The sequence below is a fragment of the Ochotona princeps genome, chromosome 1, assembly GCF_030435755.1.
Source record: "Ochotona princeps isolate mOchPri1 chromosome 1, mOchPri1.hap1, whole genome shotgun sequence".
In the NCBI taxonomy this organism is placed as follows: Eukaryota; Metazoa; Chordata; class Mammalia; order Lagomorpha; family Ochotonidae; genus Ochotona; species Ochotona princeps.
The window spans coordinates 4,753,001-4,774,757 of NC_080832.1; the positions used below are offsets into that span (position 1 = coordinate 4,753,001).

Below are 21,757 nucleotides of genomic sequence, written 5' to 3' on the forward strand. Positions count from 1 at the left end.
GCTGGGTAATATGACCTTACCCAGGGTCTGTGACGGATTACTAGGAAGGACTTTGCTCCCTGATAAGTGAAAGAAATGTCAATAATTCACGCTTTCTTCAAGCTAAGCAAATCATGATTAAATTGTGTACAAGAATTTAAGGGTTGTTTGGCACTAGAATAACAGCTATTAATATAATTAAAACTAAGTTAACAGATTGAACAAGAAAGTTTTTTGATTCTCAATACATGTAAGAAATTTCCTGTGAAAGTCAATATCAATCTTAATTTAAAAACATAAATCCTTAAACATTAAAAATGGGAAAATACAGCTGCTGTTGTCCTCTAAATTAGCCTACATATTCAACAGAATTCTAATCTAAATGCCAAAAACAATTTTCATAAAACTTGCCTGCTTATCTCAAAATCCCTGTAGATGATAGCAGAATAAGAATGTCACCCCACGAGAAGACTGTGTGATACCAGCAGAAAAACAGACCAACAGACCCCGGGGACAAAGCAGAGCCCCCAGCTATTACTACACAGCTTCTTGCTAATGTGCCTGGAAACACAGCAGATGTTGACCCAAGGACCTGGACCCCAGTCATCCATGTGGGACACCCAGACGCATGTCCTGACTTCCATCAACCCACGTCTATGCCGAAGTCACTCTGCTATTTCCAAAGCCTGTTGCACTGCAGATAACTGTGATGCTCCTAGAAGATACAGACACACCTTACAAACTGAAGAAATCATTCTGAGATTACGATTCTCGGTTCATCTAGAACCAAAGCAAAGCAACTTTCCAGCTGAAACGCCATATTCCATCTAAACAACAACAACATCTTGTCCAGTGAAAGCTACTGAGTGAAGCAGAAGACAACACCATCATACATGTGCTGGTGTCCATGTGGGGAGGCAGGGGAAATGATGGGAAATGAAGCATGAGACCACCAAACAACATGGAAGTTCCTTTGATGTACATTATTATTTTTAAAAACTCCATGAAGTATCTGAAAAGGAATTCAAAATATTGATCCTATGAAAAATGAATGTGCTATGAGGTAATAGATATGCAGTTCAATGAAATGCATTAATTCAACAAGGAGAATTGAGAAAGAATCAATTAGAGATTTTGAAATTGAATACTTAAATCAGTGCATTAAAACATAATTGAGGGGTCAAAAATCAGAATAGGTTAAGAGGAACAAGGAATTTATGATTTGGGGAAGAGAATTTTGTTAGACAAAAATTAAGATGAAAAAATGAAAAAGAATGAAAAAGTTTGTGAGACACGGGATACATAAAGTGGACCGAGGTTCCATCTACCTACCTCTGTTCAGAGACGATCGTATCTATGCACTGATCTATGTATCCATATCCAGCTACCTATGTTATCAATGGTAATATGTTTCCTAAACATTCTGTGGAATAATAAAGTAAAAACTGGGGTCCCAGTTGCCTCTGGGTATAGGAGGATACAGATGGTACAAAACTGCAGTTCTCTTTGTAAATTAATGTATTTTTTTAGTTAAAAGAATATAAACTTACTAAGACACTGTTTGTGAAATCTAAATGACAAATATGTATGTATTTACTATGTTCAAATGTATTTATTTGCATTGTATAAGTGGTTTTAAATTGCAACAAATAAAATTAAATTTTATTTAGTTTTAAGTCAATGAAAACATTGACTAAAACGCGATCCAGTGAAGTGACTGGCTGTGAAATAAACACACTGTTACTTAGGAAAACATAAGTGTGGAATTATATATAACTAAAAGGGAGGTATTGTTCTGTTACTATTTGAAAGTGATTTCTACAATTATTTCCACTTCAAAGGTATTTTTTAACTCGACATATTACTAAAAGACAATTTAGAAGATTAAACTGCTAAAATGTTAAACTTTAGTATGAACACTCTGCATATGAATTAACAGGAAAATCAGATTTTTGGATTCTAAAAAATTTCACTAAGTTATAATTATTAGAACTGAGTGATATTTGCTAAAAATTCTCATCAAATACTTCTATTATTATGAAATAGAATTTTAAAAGAAATGGAAAGCAATGGGAAATAGGACATTATTAAATAAACACTTTGAAAAACTGAACAGTTATCTGCAAAAGAGTTTGAGATCTTTCTATCAGACTAGTTCATCCAAATAGTCTCAGTCTTGAAATGAAGACGTCAACTTGAGTCTCAAGAGCTTGAAATGCCTGCAGCCCATGACTGACGCGTGGCACACATGTGGCAGAGGTGCTGAGACGCTGCCCTCAGCACCAAGCATGCGCAAAGGTAGATGCCACACAGACCCAGGGCTCAGAAGTCCTATCAAAGGGCACATTCAAACACTGAAGGTGGCATTGCATATCAGACCTTCACTGCAGGCAGGATTCTGGAGGCTGGTTTTTGACTCACCAGAAAAAACCTGCATTTTAAGGAAATAATCTAAAAAATAGTTTAGAAAATTACAAACTTTAATTTCAAAATAAAGTATAATGGCAACAGCCTGAAGATAACTAGGGTAAAAGATCTAAGGTAGAGTACTCAGAGGCCGGAAATTTACAAGGTGCTGGAAGTGCCTACCGGGTTTGCAATAGACCTAAAAGTATAACATATTAGGAATGTACAATATTTCCTTTTAAGCCTTGTTTTACCAAAGGCAAGCTAGAGAGATGCATACACACACACACACGTTCTTGATAAAGCAGATCTATACGTGCTATGTATATGAATATGTACAGGTATATATCACTATGAATATGAATATGTTTTCTATAAGACACATATAATTTAAAGAATTTTAAGCAAAGAAATATATATGTAATAAGTGGAGTTTATAACACAGTAATTTTTGAAAAAGAAAAATGAAAAGAGGCAAAATACCAGGAATGCCACTGCATCTCCACTCAACCTTGGCACATGTCCCAGCTCTTCCTCCCCCCTCCTTGTCTGTTAGACGTTATCAGACTGCACCCTCACTGCATCACACATTTCTCTCTGTTGACTTAGAAGAACAGCAGCTGTTTTGCTTCCAAGATAAAACGAACTTGGAAATCTCCACACTCCCGTGGGTATTGCACATTCTACTCTTGAAGCAGACTGGACCACAAAAAAAGGCCTACACACATGCACTCCACCGATTTAATCTCATGCAGATCCAATTTGCCAAGATACATTTCAATACTGTGTCTTTGGGCCTCTCTGAAAATTTTTTCTAGATGGAATTCGGTATTATATTTCTTGTTAAGAAATAAAACTGGAGGGATTGCAGGTCACATATATTTAAAATGCTACAAGATCAATTTCTCTCAGAATTCTGGGGAGAGAAAGCTTCAGTTCCCTATAGGGGCTGACGGGCTTTTTCTTGTGTGATAATGAAGAGTGGATAATGCTCCCTTCTTCAGGAGCAGATGCCAAGAAACCCAGAATTAAATGTGAGCATCAATCAATAAATATACTGACCTTTACGAATGCTAGAATTGATTCTGCTTTTCTTTGGCATAGGCTTTCTACTTTAACTACATTTTATTTCTTGTTCTGTTTTGTTTCTCATCACTCTGACTAGTTTTCAAAGGCTTCTGTCCTAATGTTTATGCATTTCATTGTAAGCCAGTTGAAATCAGTGAAGGAACACATTAGAAAGAAATACATACATTTATTAGAAATCATAATTTTTCCCAGAAAGTGTATGCTTTAAAAAGAGAGGGATGGGAGTTGCAATTGACAATAGAAAGGAAATCTGCTGAGTGCAACACATATATTTGACAAATGGCTCATATCATTGAAAATAGAATATTAGTTACAAAGCACTACCAGTAAGCCAAAATAAAACCAAGGTAAAAAAGCCAAAAGACATTTCACTAAAAAAAAAAAGCATTTCCAACTTGTCAGAAAACATGTAAAACTGCGTAACTTCATTAACTATAATAAAATCTGCAAAATAATGGTATTGCATGTTATCTAGAATATTTAACAGGCAACATGAAGCAAGTAATAGTTTTTGTGAGATTACAGAGCAAATAGTGGTCTCACACAGATCCAATAAGAACTTAAATTTGAGAAAGAAATTCAAAAAATAACTTCTATATCATTATAAAATGATACATTTGCATAACCTAGGGCCAGTAATGCCCCTCCCAGAGACACAGCCATGGACCCTCACAGGCACGCTTCTCCAAACCAGTGTCATAGTGTAGCAGAATTTCTAGCAGTTCTAAATTGGATTTCCTACAATCACCCATGAAGAGGTAAATGGGTAAGTCAAGCAAGGCAGATCAGGCACAAATACATCATTTGTGATGGAGTCACGCTCAGTTCACAGCACACAGTGGGTGAATCTCAAAAGCATGATTTTGACAAAAGCAGACACAAGGTAATTACATACTTTATGAATTTAGCACAAAAAAAGGCTGATCTGTTGAATGAAACAAGGACAAGTTTAGCTTGGGGGTTTGTTTGGCAAGTGACTAGAAGGGAAGAGATGGAAATTTGGTGATGTTGGTAAAATTTCTTGACATAGACGCTGGTCACAGCATTCTGGTGGTTTAATATTTTCTAAGTGATTCACTTAAGATATGTACATTTTCTGTATGTATATATTAGATCAATCACAGTCTTGGAAATGATCAAGCAAGGACTGTTTCAAATCAGGAAAAAAAGACACCAATTTTCCTTTTCCCATCTTGACATTTAACAGGTGTCTCTAGGCAACAATACATTATAATTTAGCTTAACTATATACAGGACAGACAATGCAACAATCTCTGGGCATTTGAAGAAATAAATCAAGATTTGCTACCTCACTTACAAAACCAAAATGATTTAAAATAATGCAAAAGTTTTACATAAAACAGAAATGTAAGAGAGGGAGATAAAAATACTATTTTCCTCTCATAATCTAAGCCAAACTGCTTTATCCTTTTAAATGAATATGTATAACTTTCACGATAAGCTTATAAAATATTGCCTATAACACTTGTGAATTATTTTCATTCCTATGTTCAATATTTATGTCAAGCCATCAGCACTTTGTAACTTCTAATTTAGAGCTGATTATCCACCTATGCTATAAAATATTCAGTAATTTATTTCACTACAAAAGGAACATAGCACAGGTTGTGTCATATTCCAGGAACTCTTCCTGAGCAGGGCCTGACACAATAAGTGAAAAGGTATAATTCCCTGCCTTGAAGGGGCTTACTCTCCACTGGGGGGAAAAACACAGGATCGGCTTAACCAAGGATGAAATGTAAAACAGAAAAGGGATTTGGGATAGCTAGAACAGGGATGGAGGGTTTAACAGGAATCTGACATCTTAATAGAGTTGTCTGAGAAGGACCCATTAAAAAGTAACTTTTGAATAAGAGTTTGAGGCATCAAGAAGAGCTGATACAGAGTGGAAAACACATTTTAGGCAGAGGAGACTGGGCAAACAAGCATATGGAGGTGGCTGTGAAACTGGTGCATTCAAGGAACAGCAGGAGACTCAACGTTGCTGACATCCACGGTGTGAGGGAAGCAAGGGTGGCTGGCTCACTCAGAGCTTTACGGCAATGGAAGGTACCTGAGGAGCTGAGCTGACCAAGACCATGTCCTGATGGAGCTTTAACAGCAATAAAATTGATAAAATTGATAAAATGTCAAACTTCAGACAAAATGGATCTAAATCTTTACCTGGTACCATGAAATTCCTAGAGGAACACATCGATGGAACTATGCGGCAAAGGCTGCTTGGCAAAGACCCCAAGAGCACACGCAATAAAAGCAAAAAATAAACAAATAGGATTACATCATGCTAAGAAGCTTCTGCTCTGCAAAGGAAAACACTCAACAAAACAAAGGGACAACAACAGAACGGGACAAAATATTTATACATGCACAAGTGTAAGGGATTAATATCCACTGCATGCTCAAAAAACTCCACAGCAACAAGACAACACAATTAAGAAATGGGTGAAGGACACGAACAGGCATTTTTAAGGATGAAATACAACTGGCCAACAGACACATGATAAAAGGCTAAGGGGTCACAGGAAAATGCAAATGGAACCTACAATGAGGTTCCGCTCTTTCCATTAGAATGGCTGTCACCCAGAAATCAAAACAATAATAAAGGCTGATAAGGATGTAGGGCAAAAGATATTCTAATGTGCCACCGGTGGGAGTGTAAACTGGGATAGCTACGGAAGACAGTATATAGGCTCCTCAGAGATCTAGCCATCACACTCTTGGAAAGTTGTCAAATGAACTGAAATCAGCTCAGGAAAGAATCAGTTGTAATCCCATGTAATTCAATACATAATAGTTGAAATAGCAAATCAAACCAGATGCCTATTAACTCACGAATGAATAAAGATAATGCGATGTGTATATGCTATAGAACACTACTCAGCCATAAAGAAATGAAATCCTGTCTTCTGCAGCAAACTGGATACAACTAAAAACCATTATGCTTAGTGAAGTAAGCCAGTCTCAAAATTTCAAATTTCCCTGACACTTGGTCCTTTCATTGTCAGTGTTTCCGCCATATCACCCACATACTCGTTAAACTACAATTATCTCACATGTCCCGCTCCCTTTTTCACTGACAATACAGCATGTTCAGTGCTTGTGGCATACAGTTCTAACCATCTCTCATGACGCCTTGCCTCCTTTGCTTTAGGTATAAGACACTGGAGTTTGAGCTAGACACAGAGCTACCAGTTGATTACTTCCCAGTTTCTTGCCACCAGCCGTGGCCACTGACCTAAGTGTTGGCAACATATTCAAGAATGACCAGTAAGGCCAATTCCTCCCACCTCCTGGGACCTGCCCTCATAGTAATGAAGCTGGTTGCGCTCCAGTTCTTCCTGCCTCATTCCTGCAAGTGGCCCCTGACTCACTTCTCTCTGCCTGATGTCAACGCTGGAAAGTAGTTGTTTTTGGAACTACTGAGCTTTGACACTTTCTGATGACACAGGTATGTAGACCTGAGAGTTCTTCAAAAACAAGTATTTGGACAGCTCTTGCAGACTCAATATATAACTAAATTCTGGCTAGTGGGATGTGAGGGAGAGTTGGATCCAGTACCCACGCCATGCTCCCAGTGGGCAGCCCTTGGGTTCCTCTTCCTCCTTCCTAAGGATGCTGTCCGACAGTGATGGTCCACCTTATCCCAGGCATCAGCCTATAGACACAAAGCAAGCACATATAAGGGTCCTTTGCCCCTTCCCCTATTTCATGGGGGAAAACTGTCTGACCTACTGGGATTCCCTACAAACGTGAACTTCAATATATCACAGAATAATTTCCATCTTAGTAAAGCTATTGTTTTTTGGTCTCTGTTTGAAGTAGGCAAATCAAGATCTTACTGTATAATTTATAAACACAAATTGTTAACACTGTGTATCCAATGAACCTATGGCTAATAAATATGATTCCTTATGAATTGAAAGCTAAATTAAAGAATGAATTCTCCCACTCCCTGTAACTTTGAGCATAAAGCATCTGCAGAGAAGGAAAACTCCAGTAGCCAGGTCAGGTGGGAGTGAACCTCGTCACCACAAATCAGTCAATATCCTAACTTGCTCTATGATACATTAGCAGAGAAGGCATCTGTCTGCTGAGATGAAGACAACACAGTACAGGTTGCTGGTTTCTGGTCAATGGCTCTACCAGACCCCAATAAGGTTGTTACAATCATCAGGAAATCATCAGGTTCTCCATCTCTTGTGATATGTACCCGAGTACTATTCACTGATGGCAGAGATTTGGGGATTCATTATTTTTAAAGTTTGCAATAAAAATTTCTTAGAAACAAATTACTATTGAAGCACAACAACTGACAAATGGATTTTAAAAACATCATTTACATTTGGTCTTATTTAGTGAATAATTATGAATTCTCACATGAAGATTATGACATTAAATGTGGATTTATGCTTGCACATGGCATCTTATCAACTATTGTTTCTGATTAAGTCTGAATATTTATGTTACTATTAGTACCCTCAATATTGACGCCTCTGGGTCCTGTGTGTATACATCATATGTGGCAAACCATAGGGATGGTGACTTTTCTAATTAATTAGTGATGGTTTGACAGAGAAATGTTCTCCCTGGAGAACATGGGGTTGCAATTAAGGAAACCAGAAGTTGGTATACACATTCTGAACAGAAATAAGTCTTCAGAAAGAGATAATATTTTCCTTTGTAATGCTGAAAAGCCTACACTGTTGAAGACAAAATGGTGAAATGCAAATATTGGATATGCAAATGAAGCTTTCCATGCCCTACTAAAGTCACTGTGTATCAACACTGCTGTGTTCCTTAGAGAAGGACTTTCTTCTTGGTTTCTTGTTTTTCTTGTAGTGTCTGAAATGAGCATTTTGTTTTGCTGATCCCAAATCTTCACACTGTGCTTAAAACATGGTTAATCACTGAATAAATAGCTAAATTACATTTGTACCTAAGAATTCTAGTTATGATAAACTTAAAAGAGGACTCTTTCTGCTTTGATGACATCAACGGGAGGAGAAACATCCCTACTAAGAGCTGCCCTTTAAGATATGAAAAGTGGGGCCCGGCGGCATGGCCTAGCGGCTAAAGTCCTCACATTGAACGCACTGGGATCCCATATGGGCACCGGTTCTAATCCCGGCAGCTCCACTTCCCATCCAGCTCCCTGCTTGTGACCTGGGAAAGCAGTCGAGGACGGCCCAAAGCTTTGGGACCCTGCACCCGCGTGGGAGACCCGGAAGAGGTTCCAGGTTCCCGGCATCGGATCGGCACGCACCGGCCCGTTGCGGCTCACTTGGGAAGTGAAACATCGGATGGAAGATCTTCCTCTCTCTCTCCTCCTCTCTGTATATCCGGCTTTCCAAGAATAATAATAAATCTTTAAAAAAAAAAGATATGAAAAGTGGAGAAGATAACTTGAAGCTTACTTGTGTGGAAAAGCACTGTGAGCTCTCTTGGTTTTTTGTCCCTTTGGTTTTGTACACATATCTATCGTGTTTAGCAACACCGAAATAGCTGGATTTGCCGATGTACGGCTTTATATACTAATCTAGGTAAACTAATTGACATGATCTAGGGATGTAGAAACTACGTTCAGAAAAAAAAATCATTTCCCTTATACATTTGTCATGTTAAAACATAGCACTGAAAAAACCCCAAATTCTAATAATAATAAATACTGTGTAGAAGAAAAATTGAATGATTATGTTGAACAATTACAGGGTTCTGAACTGTTGAAAAACCAGTCATCTTGAGTGTGACATGCACCAGCACTGAAATTCCATGAAGAAGGAAGGAATTTCAGTCTATTTCCAGGAATTTTCACATCAGTTTGTACAGCAGCAGGGCAATGTGGCCGAGAGGCCGACAGGTGGGGGGTGTCATACATGTTATTTTAATGATAGGGTTTAGGACAAGATATTTTATTTGCCACACGGAGGTAAAACAATGTGACACTGGAAAACAGCACTCTGCAGTTAAGGGACAGGTTAGCACGGAACCAACAGAGCCCCTTCAGCGTGTGAATTAGACCCAGCTGATCAAGCTGCAGTTATTTTGTTATGGCTTCTCCCCAGCTGGACGTTTCCTCCACAGAACCTGGCTTGACACACCAACTTGAAAACTCTGTAAACACACGGGAAGGTTTCAATAAATAAGCCGCTAAGTGTATAGCTAAGCCTTGTGCAGCACACATGTTTCTTGACATACTGGGAACGCATTTCTTATGGCCACAAACAATAGAAACGAAACACAAATCGTATTATCAGGCAAAGACAGCTGAAGTAAAGCTTGGCTTGCTTAACACATGTCCTTTCAGCGGCCTGTCGGGACACAGATTACACACTGAGTTGCCTTCAGTACCCTCACAGGCTGTTCCTATTTTCTAAGGATGTTGGCAGGAGTCTAAGCTAGGTTACCCTAAAACTCGCCCAGCTAAACACAAGACATTCCCTTCGGTAGGTGATCTGAAGTACTTAGGTTCCGTTGTCCACCAACTCCTATTGCAATTTTCTGACTTCTAAGCCCTTGCCTTCTAAAAGGCCCTTAGTTGAGTGGGGCTACTTTTGGATTCCACAAGGGAAGGGGCTGCTTTTTTCTCTCATGTTCATAACTCAACAAGTTCTTCGACATGGTCTAGAACCGGCCATGGTCCCTCACCTGCCGGAGACCCTTGCGACCACCTGGCCAGGCCCGACCACTGCTGGTAAAGGCGACCCCCACAGAGGCTCAGAATGCATCCCGGGGCTGCCAGGCTCTCTACCTCAAGTGGCCCCTGCCTCTCAGGGAGTGCACTCAACGCGGGAAGGTCACTTACGACTGAGTTTTTCATCATGGCTTTGACCGTGAAGCCCTCAGACACCAGGGCGTGAGGCTGGTGCACCGGGAGCGGCTGTTGTGGCAGTAGCTTGGTCCTCTTCGGCAGCTTGTCAGGGCATTTGCTTAAGCTCAGAGTCTCTTTTTCTGCCACCATCTTCCTACAAAATATCTTTTTTCTCAGACAAAAGTGTAGAACACACTGAGTTTTACGGTTGTGAGCAGAGCTCAACAGGCGCCTTACTGGTAGAATTTTAACCCCTCGTCGGGCCCAGGTTGATGTAGATGTTCGGCAGCTCCCAGGTGAAGGGAGTTGAGGGGGACGAGGGGGCGGGAAGGGGGCAGGACCGTGGCTAGAGTCGCAAAAAGCTTCCAAAAGGGAGCCTCCCCGTTGCTAAGCGACTCGTCAACACGGCGGGCCCTTAGCCCCGCCTCCCCGTGACGTATGTTTCCTGGGCCTTCTGCCGGAAAGGGCCAGCAGGCCGCGGGAGGCCTGAGGAGAAAGATACTACGCCGTCGAACTACGACTCCCAGGAGGCCCCAGGTCGCGGTTAGCCCGCGCGTGCGCACTGCGACGGCCGCCGAGGGGGTGAGGCGGGGAGGCCTGGAGGATTTCGCCCCGGAGTGGCTGCTTGCGGGAGGCGCGGGCGGGCGCCGGAGAGCGCAGGGCCCCTGCTTGCCCGGCAGCCAGCCGCCTCCTGACCAGTGACCATGATAGGTACGTGGGTGCCTGTTAAGGCACAGCGTCTCTGCGCCGCCCTGCGCCCGCGTGTGGCCGCCCGGGACCCCCGGGACTCCCGGGGTCCGCCCGGTGACACCTGTCAGTGACTAAGTGTCGGCGCCGCCGGGCTCGCTCCTCAGAGCTGCGCGGCCTCGCTCAGGTCCTGGAGGAGAAGTGTGTGTGTCCCTCGTGCCCAGCCTCGCCCGCGCCCCTGACCCGGGGCGCCCACCTGTGAGCCGGGGCGCCCCTCAGCGGGCAGTGCCTGGAGCCGGAGGAAGCCACAGCCTGGCAGGGAGGGGTGGGGGAATAGACTACTGAAGGAAAAAATGATAATAATAAAACACCAAAATGACGTCGGTGCAGTTTTGTGAATGAAACTTTGCCAGAGGCTGTGTAGAGCTGTTTATGCACCTTGTCAAGTAGAAGGCCAGCGAACGTCCTCTTCTGGGACGGGTAGGTCACAGGTTCCCTCAGGGTTATCCCTGCACGGAGTACGGTTGGAAAACATGGGTGTTTATAGCGTTTTGGCTTGCTCTAGATTAGGTCTTGAGCGTTTGGTAAGATTCTAGATGATTCTTGACAGGTGTCCTTGACAAAGCACTCTTGATTGCACCAGCTAGGTGGCTCGGGAAGTGGAAGGTAGGATTTTCAAAGTGTTCCTTCTTGGATGGCAGCTGTTGGCTTAGGTTTTATGAGCAAGTGCGTCTCTCAACATGGATAATTAAACCCACGGCTCTCCCTAAGAAACCTACATTAGGCATCAAAACTGCGTGGACCGTGTATAATAAGTTTATCTTACTCACCTGGCTACAAGTGGCAGTTTTGGACATGGGTGTGTTGAGAGGTGTCACAGGTAGGCAGAAGTAATGGGGAGGAAGTGCTACCATCAGAATTTTGAGTTTTTGTCACTAAACTTTGGAGCCAGGAAAGACAGTGTGACCTCTACTCACTGATTAGTTGGAAAGATACACACACACACACTCATCTGTTATATAGAGACGTATATAATACATATTATGTATGCTATATGTAGATGTATATACTACATATTATATAAATATGGTAGTCTTCAAGTTAAGAAAAATATTTATGAATTAATTATACATGACAATAGAAATTTTTTTGTTAAGTTGAAGATAGAAGTGCCTCTCAGAGCTTGCCCCCTCCGTTCTTATGCCCTCCTTAATGCAAAGCATACTATTCCACTTTATTTAAAGTTTGCCTAACTTTTGAGGGACAAATAAGAAAGACAAGTTCCAGGAAGGAGAGGAATAAGGGGACCAGTTGTTACTGCAATGCAATGAAGTCTCCTTCCTTTTACTTTTTGAAAACTGAGGATTCCCCCCGTGGCTTGGGGACGGCTTGGGCAGTGCTCAGCTGTGCACACGGACTTCCGGGGCGAGGTAACTTGGGCAGTGCTCAGCTGTGCGCACGGGCTTCCGGAGCGAGGTAACAGCCTGACCCACACAGCTGCGGGCGCAGGTCAGCTGCTGTTGGTGGAAAGGTGTGCCCGTGTCAGGAGCGTGGAGGCGGACTTTAACATGCTGTAAGACAGAAGACCAAAGCTTAGGAAAATCCAGCTTACTAAAACGAGTTTGGGCACCTTTATTACAGATATGTTCTCATCTTCTTTGTGTTTAAGAGGAAGCTCAGTGCTGATATTTGTTGAGATGTTCTACATGTCCTAAAGAACTGGATTTAGCTGTTTGAATAACAAATATGTAGGTACATGATTATGCATGTAACAGTGTTTTCAGTACTAAGTTAAAATTCAATGTCTTACACTTTAAAAAGGGTGATAAGCCAAGTAATTAGAACATTGTCTCATCTTTACCTTGTTTAACTTAATACCTCTTAAAGAGCTCGTATGCCTCTGCCTGCTTGTTCAGGTCTGCCCCACAGTAGTTTCCACTTAGAGTTTTATGTTATTGACTATATTGATTATGTACATATTTTCCAGTAACTACATTCTGTAAGACTGCTGCTGTCAGTTCCATTTGTGTCCATATCTTTTCACTTACATACATAATCATGCAGCTAAAAGTCTTATCATAGTTTTTGAATGATCTTGGAGTTTACTGAAAGTTTCTAAATTGCTCCAAAATAAGTTGCCCTATTTTACACTCATCTTGAAGCCCTGCACCATCACTGCAAGGCAGAAAGAACTGTCATGCCCCCGTTGGGCTGCAGGCTCCCAGAGGCCTTCCTTGCCAGGATGCCCTCAGCTCCCAGCAGCAGGCCCTGCCTGCAGATGCCCTGGCCGCCCATCTGGTGCCTGTCGGGGCTGCCCCAGCTCTTGGCTCTCCTTGGTGGTTCCCTCTCTGGCTCCGTCCAGAGCAGCGCCTGTTAGCCCCCCTGTGTGGTCCTTCTGGCAGAGGAAAATCAGTGTATATATTCATTTTAGAATGAATTTATAAAGGGTAAAAGGCCACTCCTTATTATGTAATTGCCCTAGTTTCGCAAAAGTGGACCCAGTAATTGAGCACCTGTTGTGTACCTGGTACAGTGAATAAGACACAGAAATTCCAGCCCTCAGGACAACTACCATTTACCCACAAATATTTTTTAAACTTGCATACCCACAGTAAATAGTACTATCTCAGAATTTACATTTCTAGTTGGATATCCTGTTTATTGCTACTGGCTGTGCTGTTTAGTAATCTTACATGAAAAGCAACTCATGAGGTCTAATTGTGCCATGAAATAATTTCTACTAAATCTTTACAAGGAAGCTTTCATGCGACTATATACAATTCTTTGGGTCCAAAGATTCTGAAATGTTGACTGTATGCCCTTTGCAGTGTTCAGCCTGTTTCTCGGGACATTTTGTGTGTTGGAGTGTGGGTAGGGGGGAAAGATATCATAGCTTTCTTGCTTGAATACTATACAGTGAAAGAACTTCAGTAAGATACGCAAATTTATTCTTACCTCCAAAATTTCTTTGAAAATTGTGAGAAGATGAAAATTTCCCCTTCAAAATGATTCATATTCATGAAAGCAGTTTCAGTACAAAATACTTTACTGTGTTAGCTTTTGGTTCTTTGATCAATGAAAATTGTTTTTTACCTGCTGTTTCTTCAGCCTTTAATTGTAGTCCAGTGCTTATTCAATGTTTCTGTTTTAATTTGCATTTAATGAGCTCATTTAAAATATTTTTTGTGGTAATCTGAATGGTTTCTCTGTTAAGTTCTGTCCTGTTAGAAAAGGGACTTCCTTGGCAGTTGGCTGGTTTATGTTGCAGCTCACCTGCCTGGCGTGCTTGCTTCATCCTGTAAGGGGCGGGGGGGGGGGGGGGGGGTTCGTGCACAGAAGCAATTGCAGTAATAAGACTATTTCGCCCAGTACTGTATTTCCACATTATCTAAGACTGCCACTCAGTTAATTTGAATATCTGTTTTTCAGTAAATAAGAAAACTTCTTTCCTTGATGAATAGGTATTTGAATTCTCAGTAATGACTTCCATGTCAGCTCTTTCTAAGGTGTTGTATGCAGTGGTGTGGATCCAAGTAAATAGTGCCAATGTAGGGGCATATTTTGCCAGGGAGAAGGGAAGCAAAACACAAGAGACTGCTTCTTTTTCATGAGTTTGTGACCTAGCTGGGCTGATAAGATGTGTGTTTGGGGCATACTTATTTGACCTCTGTCCTACAGAAATGGAGTAGATGTGTACCCACATCTGCTTCCAATCCTGGAATTCTCTGGGATTTGAATGCCCTTCCTCTCTAATGTATCCCAGGAAGCTGTTATTCATCCCTTCCTCGGCTTTTCTGGCATATTGTGTGCTATTAGGGTATGGCCCACTTGGTGTATTAGTTTTCCTGTGGCCATTACCATTACCATAAGCAGTAGTGCCAATAACAGCACACATTTAACTTCTGTAGTTCTAGAGAACACAAGACCCAAATGAGTATGTAGAGGCTAAGGTCAGGGGGTTCAGGGGGCTTGTGCCTTCTGGAAGCTTTGGTGGCAAATTCTTTTTCTAGAGGTTCCTGGCATCCCTTGGCTGCTTTCCTTTTACTACCGTCAGCCCTTCAGTGAGCACACTGGTGCAGAACCCAAGTTGACTTCCCCATCTCCAAATTCTTCTGGCAGCTGCAGAATCCCAGCGCTGTATCAGGTGATGTTCACAGGTTCAGGGCCAGGCCATGAGCAGCTTGAGGAAGCATCCTGTAGCTCAGCAGGATCGCCTTTCATGCCTCACCTTCAAAGGGGGTTGCAAGGTGCTTGTTCTGGAGGGAAACCTGGCAGCCTGAGTCCACTGAAACATTGGCAGTGATCAGACTTGAGTTTTGTGTTTCGTGAGGTCATTTTAAAGAGAATGACATCATGTTATATGTTAGGAGTCTGGTGTTTTTGGTGTGTGTGTGTGTGTGTGTGTGTCCACACTGGCCAGTTAATGAAGCTGACCAAGGGCATCACTCACTCTTCAAGGCAGTTTGCCCAGGTGGCATGAGAACACGTGGCTACTCTCGAACTACAGCTGGGTAATGTGATGTACCAGGTTGCTAATTTGTATCCTGGAGAGAAAAGGGAAGCTTTGTTAAACTTTTGACAGGATATATGATTTCACATAACAGCAGATGATCAGGCAAAGCAGGAGCAAATAACCATTTTATGTATATTTTGCCTTCTGATTTGAGAGTTCACTGTGAACGTTAGACACTTAATGCTATTTTGGAATAGTTTAACTTTGTCCTGTCCTTTGTAAATAATGACTAATCCTGGTGTGGTTGAAAATTACACCATTACAATTTTCAAATAATTCTTGTGAAGTTGAGAAGGACAAAAGAACAAACACTTTTGTAGGTTAGTTTGTTTTAGTGTTTTTTTTTTTTTTTTAGGGTTTCAGCGCAGAACTTGATTCCATGAGGCAGTTTTGTCTGAAACATTTGGAAAAGATCCCACTGCACACTACCAACACCGTTAAGAGGAACTCTAGTGAAAAAATGGGGTACATATTTAGAATTTTATTCATAAAAAAGAGAAATGCCCACTTTTATTGGAGAGAAGAACAACGTGAATGTTCGGTTCTGCAGATGTTTCAGGAGACTGCATCCCGGAGCCTGTGACGGCAGTAAGCCTGCAGAAGCTGGAGGAGACGAGGCTGTGGGTGCGTAGACCATGTTGATCAGCAGTAGGCCACGTGTGTTCAGGTGTATGACCAAGTGGGGATCTTCCCGCAAAGTGGTATCTGTTGACCTAGACCTTCTGAAAGTGTGTTCCAGGGAGCCAGGGAGGAGCTTGTAAGCGGAGCCTGCTGGGGAGGATACATGCCTGATAGAAAGCCAGGAACATGTGCAGCTGCTGGCCGACAAGAGGGACAAGAGTGTGGGTATGCGTCATGACAGTGCCTGCTTGACTATCAGTAACCAGGGGCCACTTGGTCTTCATGGAAAAGGCACCATCAGATTTATTTTTAGAAATATTCCTGACAGCACACAGGAGTAAGACACATTTCCCTTTGGCTAACATTTATGTTTTGGCTAGTTTGGTCTATCCTGATTCCATATAGAGCAATGTGTCTGCAACAAAGAAACAAACTGTACTTGTTGAATTTCAAAGGCCATTTTGAGCAAAGGAATCACACTTTTCTTCCTGCTGGAGACCAGTGGGCAGGTTAAGGTAACTCTGTCAGGCCACCTCTAAAACCGTAGCAAGTCGCTATGTGTATGCTGGGATAGGAGAAGTGAATTCAAATTTTAAAAATAAAGTAAACTTGGGCCTGGAGCAGTAGCCTAGTGGCTAAAGTCCTCACCTTGCAGGACTGGGATCCCATGTGGACTCTAGTCTGTATCCTGTCTGCTCCAGTCCCTTCCAGTTCCCTGCTTGTAACCTGGGAAAGCAGTGGAAGACTGGCCAAAGCCTTGGGACCCTGCACCCAGATCAGCTCAGCTCCAGCTGTTGATGCCACTTTGGGAGTGAACCAGAAGATGGAAGATCTTTCTCTGTATCTTGTCTCTGTAATTCTGAGCTCCCCTGCCCCCCAAAAAATCTTTAACAGATAAAGTAAGCTTGCTAGTAACCAGATTAAGTGCTCTGAGCCTATCACACTGGTTTCTACATAGGATTCCTAGGCTGTTAGAAAAATGAGCTGTATATTTATGTGGTAGGATATTTTGATGCTATCATTTTCCTGTTTAACGATAGTATGTAATGCCATCCCACTTCTATGTTGTGTATTGACTGACTTGCCTCATTCTGGAGCCAGTCACGAAATTCTTTCAGGAAGCCTGTCTCCTGTTTGCTTTCTCTAGAGGATTGTCATCTCAGTTGGTTTTTGTCTTGGGGTGGGGTCTGTCTTGATATGTGTGGTCCCTATGTCCCTATGACCGGCAGAATCTCAGTGTTGAGTTGGGTGAGAGAAAGAACAAAACCAGGAAGTAACTCTATGTCTTGACTTTGACAAATGCTAATTATATTTAAAATGTTTCTTGTTCTGGGGAAGTGACTCATCATTTGTAGGAGAGATGTTGGTCACTCACGTGTTCTTGTGCTAGGTGGTCAAGGATGATGGTTTTTGCCCATCTTTTCGCCCTTGTCCTTCACTCCTTCTCCTTACTCTCAAATGCTGTGATTACAGGGAGCCTGTCATGTTATTTTAATTTTCGAAGAAGCTGGGATTTGACAGTGATTATTCTATGCAAAATGTTTAGGTTGGAACTCACATTTGTTTGTGTGCCTTTAGTGTATGGACCCAAATGCCTACAGCAGGCAAGGGCTGGGTCAGTCTGAAGCCAGATGCTGGGCACTGGGTCAGAGTTCCCCATGTGGGTGACAGGCACTGAAGGACTCAGGTCATCATTGTCTGGGCTTCACAGGCTATTGGCAGAGAGCAGGACTGGGAGCAGGACAGCTCAGGGCCAGGACATCCTTCTCTCCCATGTCTCTAACATTCATGTGCCTCCTATCTCTCCCATGTCTCTAACATCCATGTACCTCCTATCTCTCCCATGTCTCTAACATCCATGTGCCTCCTATCTCTCCCATGTCTCTAACATCCATGTACCTCCTATCTCTCCCATGTCTCTAACATCCATGTGCCTCCTATCTCTCCCATGTCTCTAACATCCATGTACCTCCTATCTCTCCCATGTCTCTAACATCCATGTACCTCCTATCTCTCCCATGTCTCTAACATCCATGTACCTTCTTGACTGTTTTCTACCTTTAGCTTTTAACTTTCCAACCAGTGTGTTTTTGATGCATTGGGGTCTATATTTACTTGTTTGCCTAATGGAATACTCTCAGTAGAAACATATGTTCAAAGCTTCAGAGTAATTACAGTATCACTAAAAGCTTCATAATCACATTACTGAAACTACATGTTAAAAAATTTGATTTTCCTTGATTCAATCATTTCAATCTAATTCCAGGTTACTGTATGATTGATGGAGGAACCATGACAGGCCAATGTCAGAGTGTTTATCATGCCAAACGCTTTACAGAGAAAACTTTCAGGCAATTTAATTTGGGCCGGAATGCATTTTGATTATTCTATGGTCTCTCTCTCTCTCTCTCTCTCTTTTTTTTTTTTTATGAGAAAACACTTCTTTGTGTGCGTCAATATCTGGATGTGGTGGGCTCTTCCACTTCCACGTCTCCAGCACCCTGCACCTCCCCCTTGATCCTTGTTCAGACCCACTCCTGGAAGGCTCAGAACGAGGAGCCAGAGCCACGCTTGCCCTCAAGGGGCTCTTTCCTGTTATTCCAACAATGACATTTACAATTTGCACGGCAAGTTGTCTGATGTTGTGAGGTATCTGCACCTGCTTACAGTGAGCAGAGACTGCTCCAAGGGCTGCTCATAACTAAACAGTGATCAGGCCGGCCATTCTCAGCCGTGAGGATGCAGACAGAGCCTGCGGAGGGAATGTGTCCCATTCCTCCCAGCACAGTGGGTGGAGACATGACCATCCATCAAATTCTTGTCTGGTTGTCCTGAAAACCCATTTATTTTTATTTTTAATGAATTATGGAGACAAATGAATGAGAAATTAACTTCTAAAGCAGTAAGAATTTTTCTAATCAGTAACACAGATTGTTTTAATCATGTATGTTATGAAACAGTAAACATGCCATATTTTTTGATAACATTTGATATCTACTCAGTTGGCATAGATAGCTGCTTCAAAATTCTTATTCTATCCTTTTGAGTTCTTGTGTATAGTTTTTTTAAACAGTGAATATAAATAACAGCTAAAGGAAATCATAAAGTATTCATAACATTTGATGTTTTAAAATTACATATCTGAATTTGCTTTGTTTCTGTAGAATTTTTAAATGGAAAATAATAACATGGCATTTCTTGATTCTTAATTTTGTGAGACTGAGGTCCTTTCTTTGCCTTCTTTCCCTTTTGCAGAAACTAAATTTTGTGCCATAGTCTTTTCTCTTGCCTCTATAGGGATTTATTTATTGTGATTGATTTATTATAATTTCTGAAATCAAGCTTGAAATTTTTTTTTGAAAAATCTTTCTCAAAACTAGTAGCACCACATCTTCACTTCTTTCTGTGTCCTAACTGTATCCCAAATCATAGCTCTTCTCAAACTGTAATATGACAATATCTCATGTATACAAGATTTTTTTTCCTCTGTACAAGCAGTGGAGTGGAATGGTGGCGATAGTATGCCTTTGTTAGAATTTTATTCTGGGGGCCCGGCAGCATGGCCTAGCGGCTAAAGTCCTCGCCTTGAACGCGCCGGGATCCCATATGGGCACCAGTTCTAATCCCGGCAGCCTCACTTCCCATCCAGCTCCCTGCTTATGGCCTGGGAAGGCAGTTGAGGACGGCCCAAGGACTTGGGACACTGCACCCGCGTGGGAGACTCAGAAGAGTTTCCTGGTTCCTGGCATCAGCTCGGCATAGCACTGGCCATTGCGCTCACTTGGGGAGTGAATCATCAGACGGAAGATCTTCCTCTCTGTCTCTCCTCCTCTCTGTATATCTGACTTTGTAATAAAAATCAATAAACCTTTAAAAAAAATTTTACTCTGGAAGAACTGGAATTAAAATGAGCAACTCAAATAACTATAATCTTATGTGAAATTTTGACAGTGAGTTGCTTTAGGTTCCAGATTTCAGGGAAGTGGTTCTGGTTTTTGCATTCATGTGCTCATGGCTTGTTTACATTAACGATTCGCAGAAGAGTGCATTCAACTTTAGGACATAAATGTAACTTCATATTTGAGCACGAATTTTGAGGAAGATTGCTGGAAGTAAGCTTTGTATCATGTACCACAGTTGGTTCCAGCCAGAGGTAAATGTGCTGAGTCTTGGATTTGGATTTTACATTATTATCTAGAGTCTTGAGTCAACCTGTTTAAATACATCATGGATGTTGCCAGAAGGCACAAGACTTAAGCCTCAAGGCATAGGCATTATCTACACCATGACATGTTGTAACAGCATCGGCTTTGCACCAGTTTCCTTTGCCTTCCAGTCCTGTAACAGTGATGTGGTAGCACCCAGAGAAAGTCCACACATTCAGTAAGTTACATTGTAGATGAGGGCCACTGAGCTTGGGGATGCCACCATTTTTGTAGCAAGCAGTAAGAAAACCTGCAATAACGCCCCATTTCTTAAGGTAATCATATGCATAAACAGATTGTCAGTGGCCTCAGTAAAATATCAGTCCAGACCCTGGAGCTTTGATGATCTTAGAAAACACACAGGGAGTGTAATGGATGCTTATCTTATACCATCTTGAATTCTGGTGAATTTTCACATGAATGTGCCACTCCATGGTCACTTCTGATTAATTGAACTGACACAGGCTAGAACCAAATCTATTGAGCTTGTCTCAACAGCATTTAATTAGGACTGTGATCAATAGAGGCAGTGGGATGGGGCCAACCTCCCATATTGACTTGATCCAATCCCCTCCCTTCTTCTGAGCAGATCTCTTTGATTCAGGCTACTGTGAGTAAATCCTATGGGGAGACCAGTATGTCTTAATTCAGTCTAAGTCAAATCCATTATTTATCTAATATAATGTGTAGGGGGAAGCCGGGGCGATTTGCTGGACTTTAGTGTCACTGCAGTAATAGCAGAGGGCTAAAATAGAGAGCCTTATGAAAAAAAGCAGCCTTATGTCCTGTGGAGAACCATTCTGAGCCTTACTCTCCCCCACAAGATGAGTGTGGACCACTCTAGTTTGGGATTTGTTGCTTCACTGATGGGAATCACCAAGAGTGATTTGGTTGGTTTGATTAAGCCACGTAGGCAGTACAACTGAGGAGCAGTCATCTGTGTCATCATGCATGGCTAAGCTGACAACTCAGGGGAAGCCTGTGAACATGTAAGAGAAGGAAGACCATGTCTAGAAGAAGCCATCAGTGGCAGTGGACACAGGACCAGCAGTGTCCACAGGAAGTCAGGGTGTGCTTTTTGCTGACAAACAGGACCCTTTTGGGTCTAGACCACTGTGCTCTCTGGCTCTTCCAGAGTTTCCACCAGGGTTGGAGTCAGCTGCTGTTCACAGCTTTTCACTTACTCACTAGTGATGCAGGCTGTTCCTGGAGGAAGTGCTGGGAGCCCTGTCTAACCAGCAGCTTTGCTGGAGTGATGGGCTGGGGGGTAAGATTTCCCCAGAGAAGCAGCTACCATTATTTTTTTCCTGTAAAACTGAAAAATCTCGGCCCAGCCTGGCAACATGCTTGAATGTGCCTTTTCCATTTGATTTACAAGTCTGTAGGGCCCTTGCCATCTCATTGCATAGATTCACCTGAAAAGAGGGA

General features: G+C 42.0%; 2 protein-coding genes across 3 annotated transcripts in view; one reads left to right on the forward strand and one right to left on the reverse strand.

Annotated features, from left to right (window-relative positions):
* PACRG (parkin coregulated) overlaps window positions 1–10,666 on the reverse strand; it is a 500,526-nt gene extending 489,860 nt beyond the window's left edge. The window contains exon 1 of the mRNA XM_058657480.1: window positions 10,298–10,666. Within this exon, the coding sequence (XP_058513463.1) occupies window positions 10,298–10,453 (156 nt within the window). The 5' untranslated portion in view covers window positions 10,454–10,666. The remainder of the gene's footprint in view (window positions 1–10,297) is intronic.
* Window positions 10,667–10,839: 173 nt separating this feature from the next.
* The window catches only part of PRKN (parkin RBR E3 ubiquitin protein ligase), a 1,179,505-nt gene continuing 1,168,587 nt past the window's right edge, over window positions 10,840–21,757 (forward strand). For both annotated transcript variants that reach the window (XM_058656181.1, XM_058656677.1), the window contains exon 1: window positions 10,840–11,014. In XM_058656181.1, the coding sequence (XP_058512164.1) occupies window positions 11,008–11,014 (7 nt within the window). In that variant the 5' untranslated portion in view covers window positions 10,840–11,007. The remainder of the gene's footprint in view (window positions 11,015–21,757) is intronic.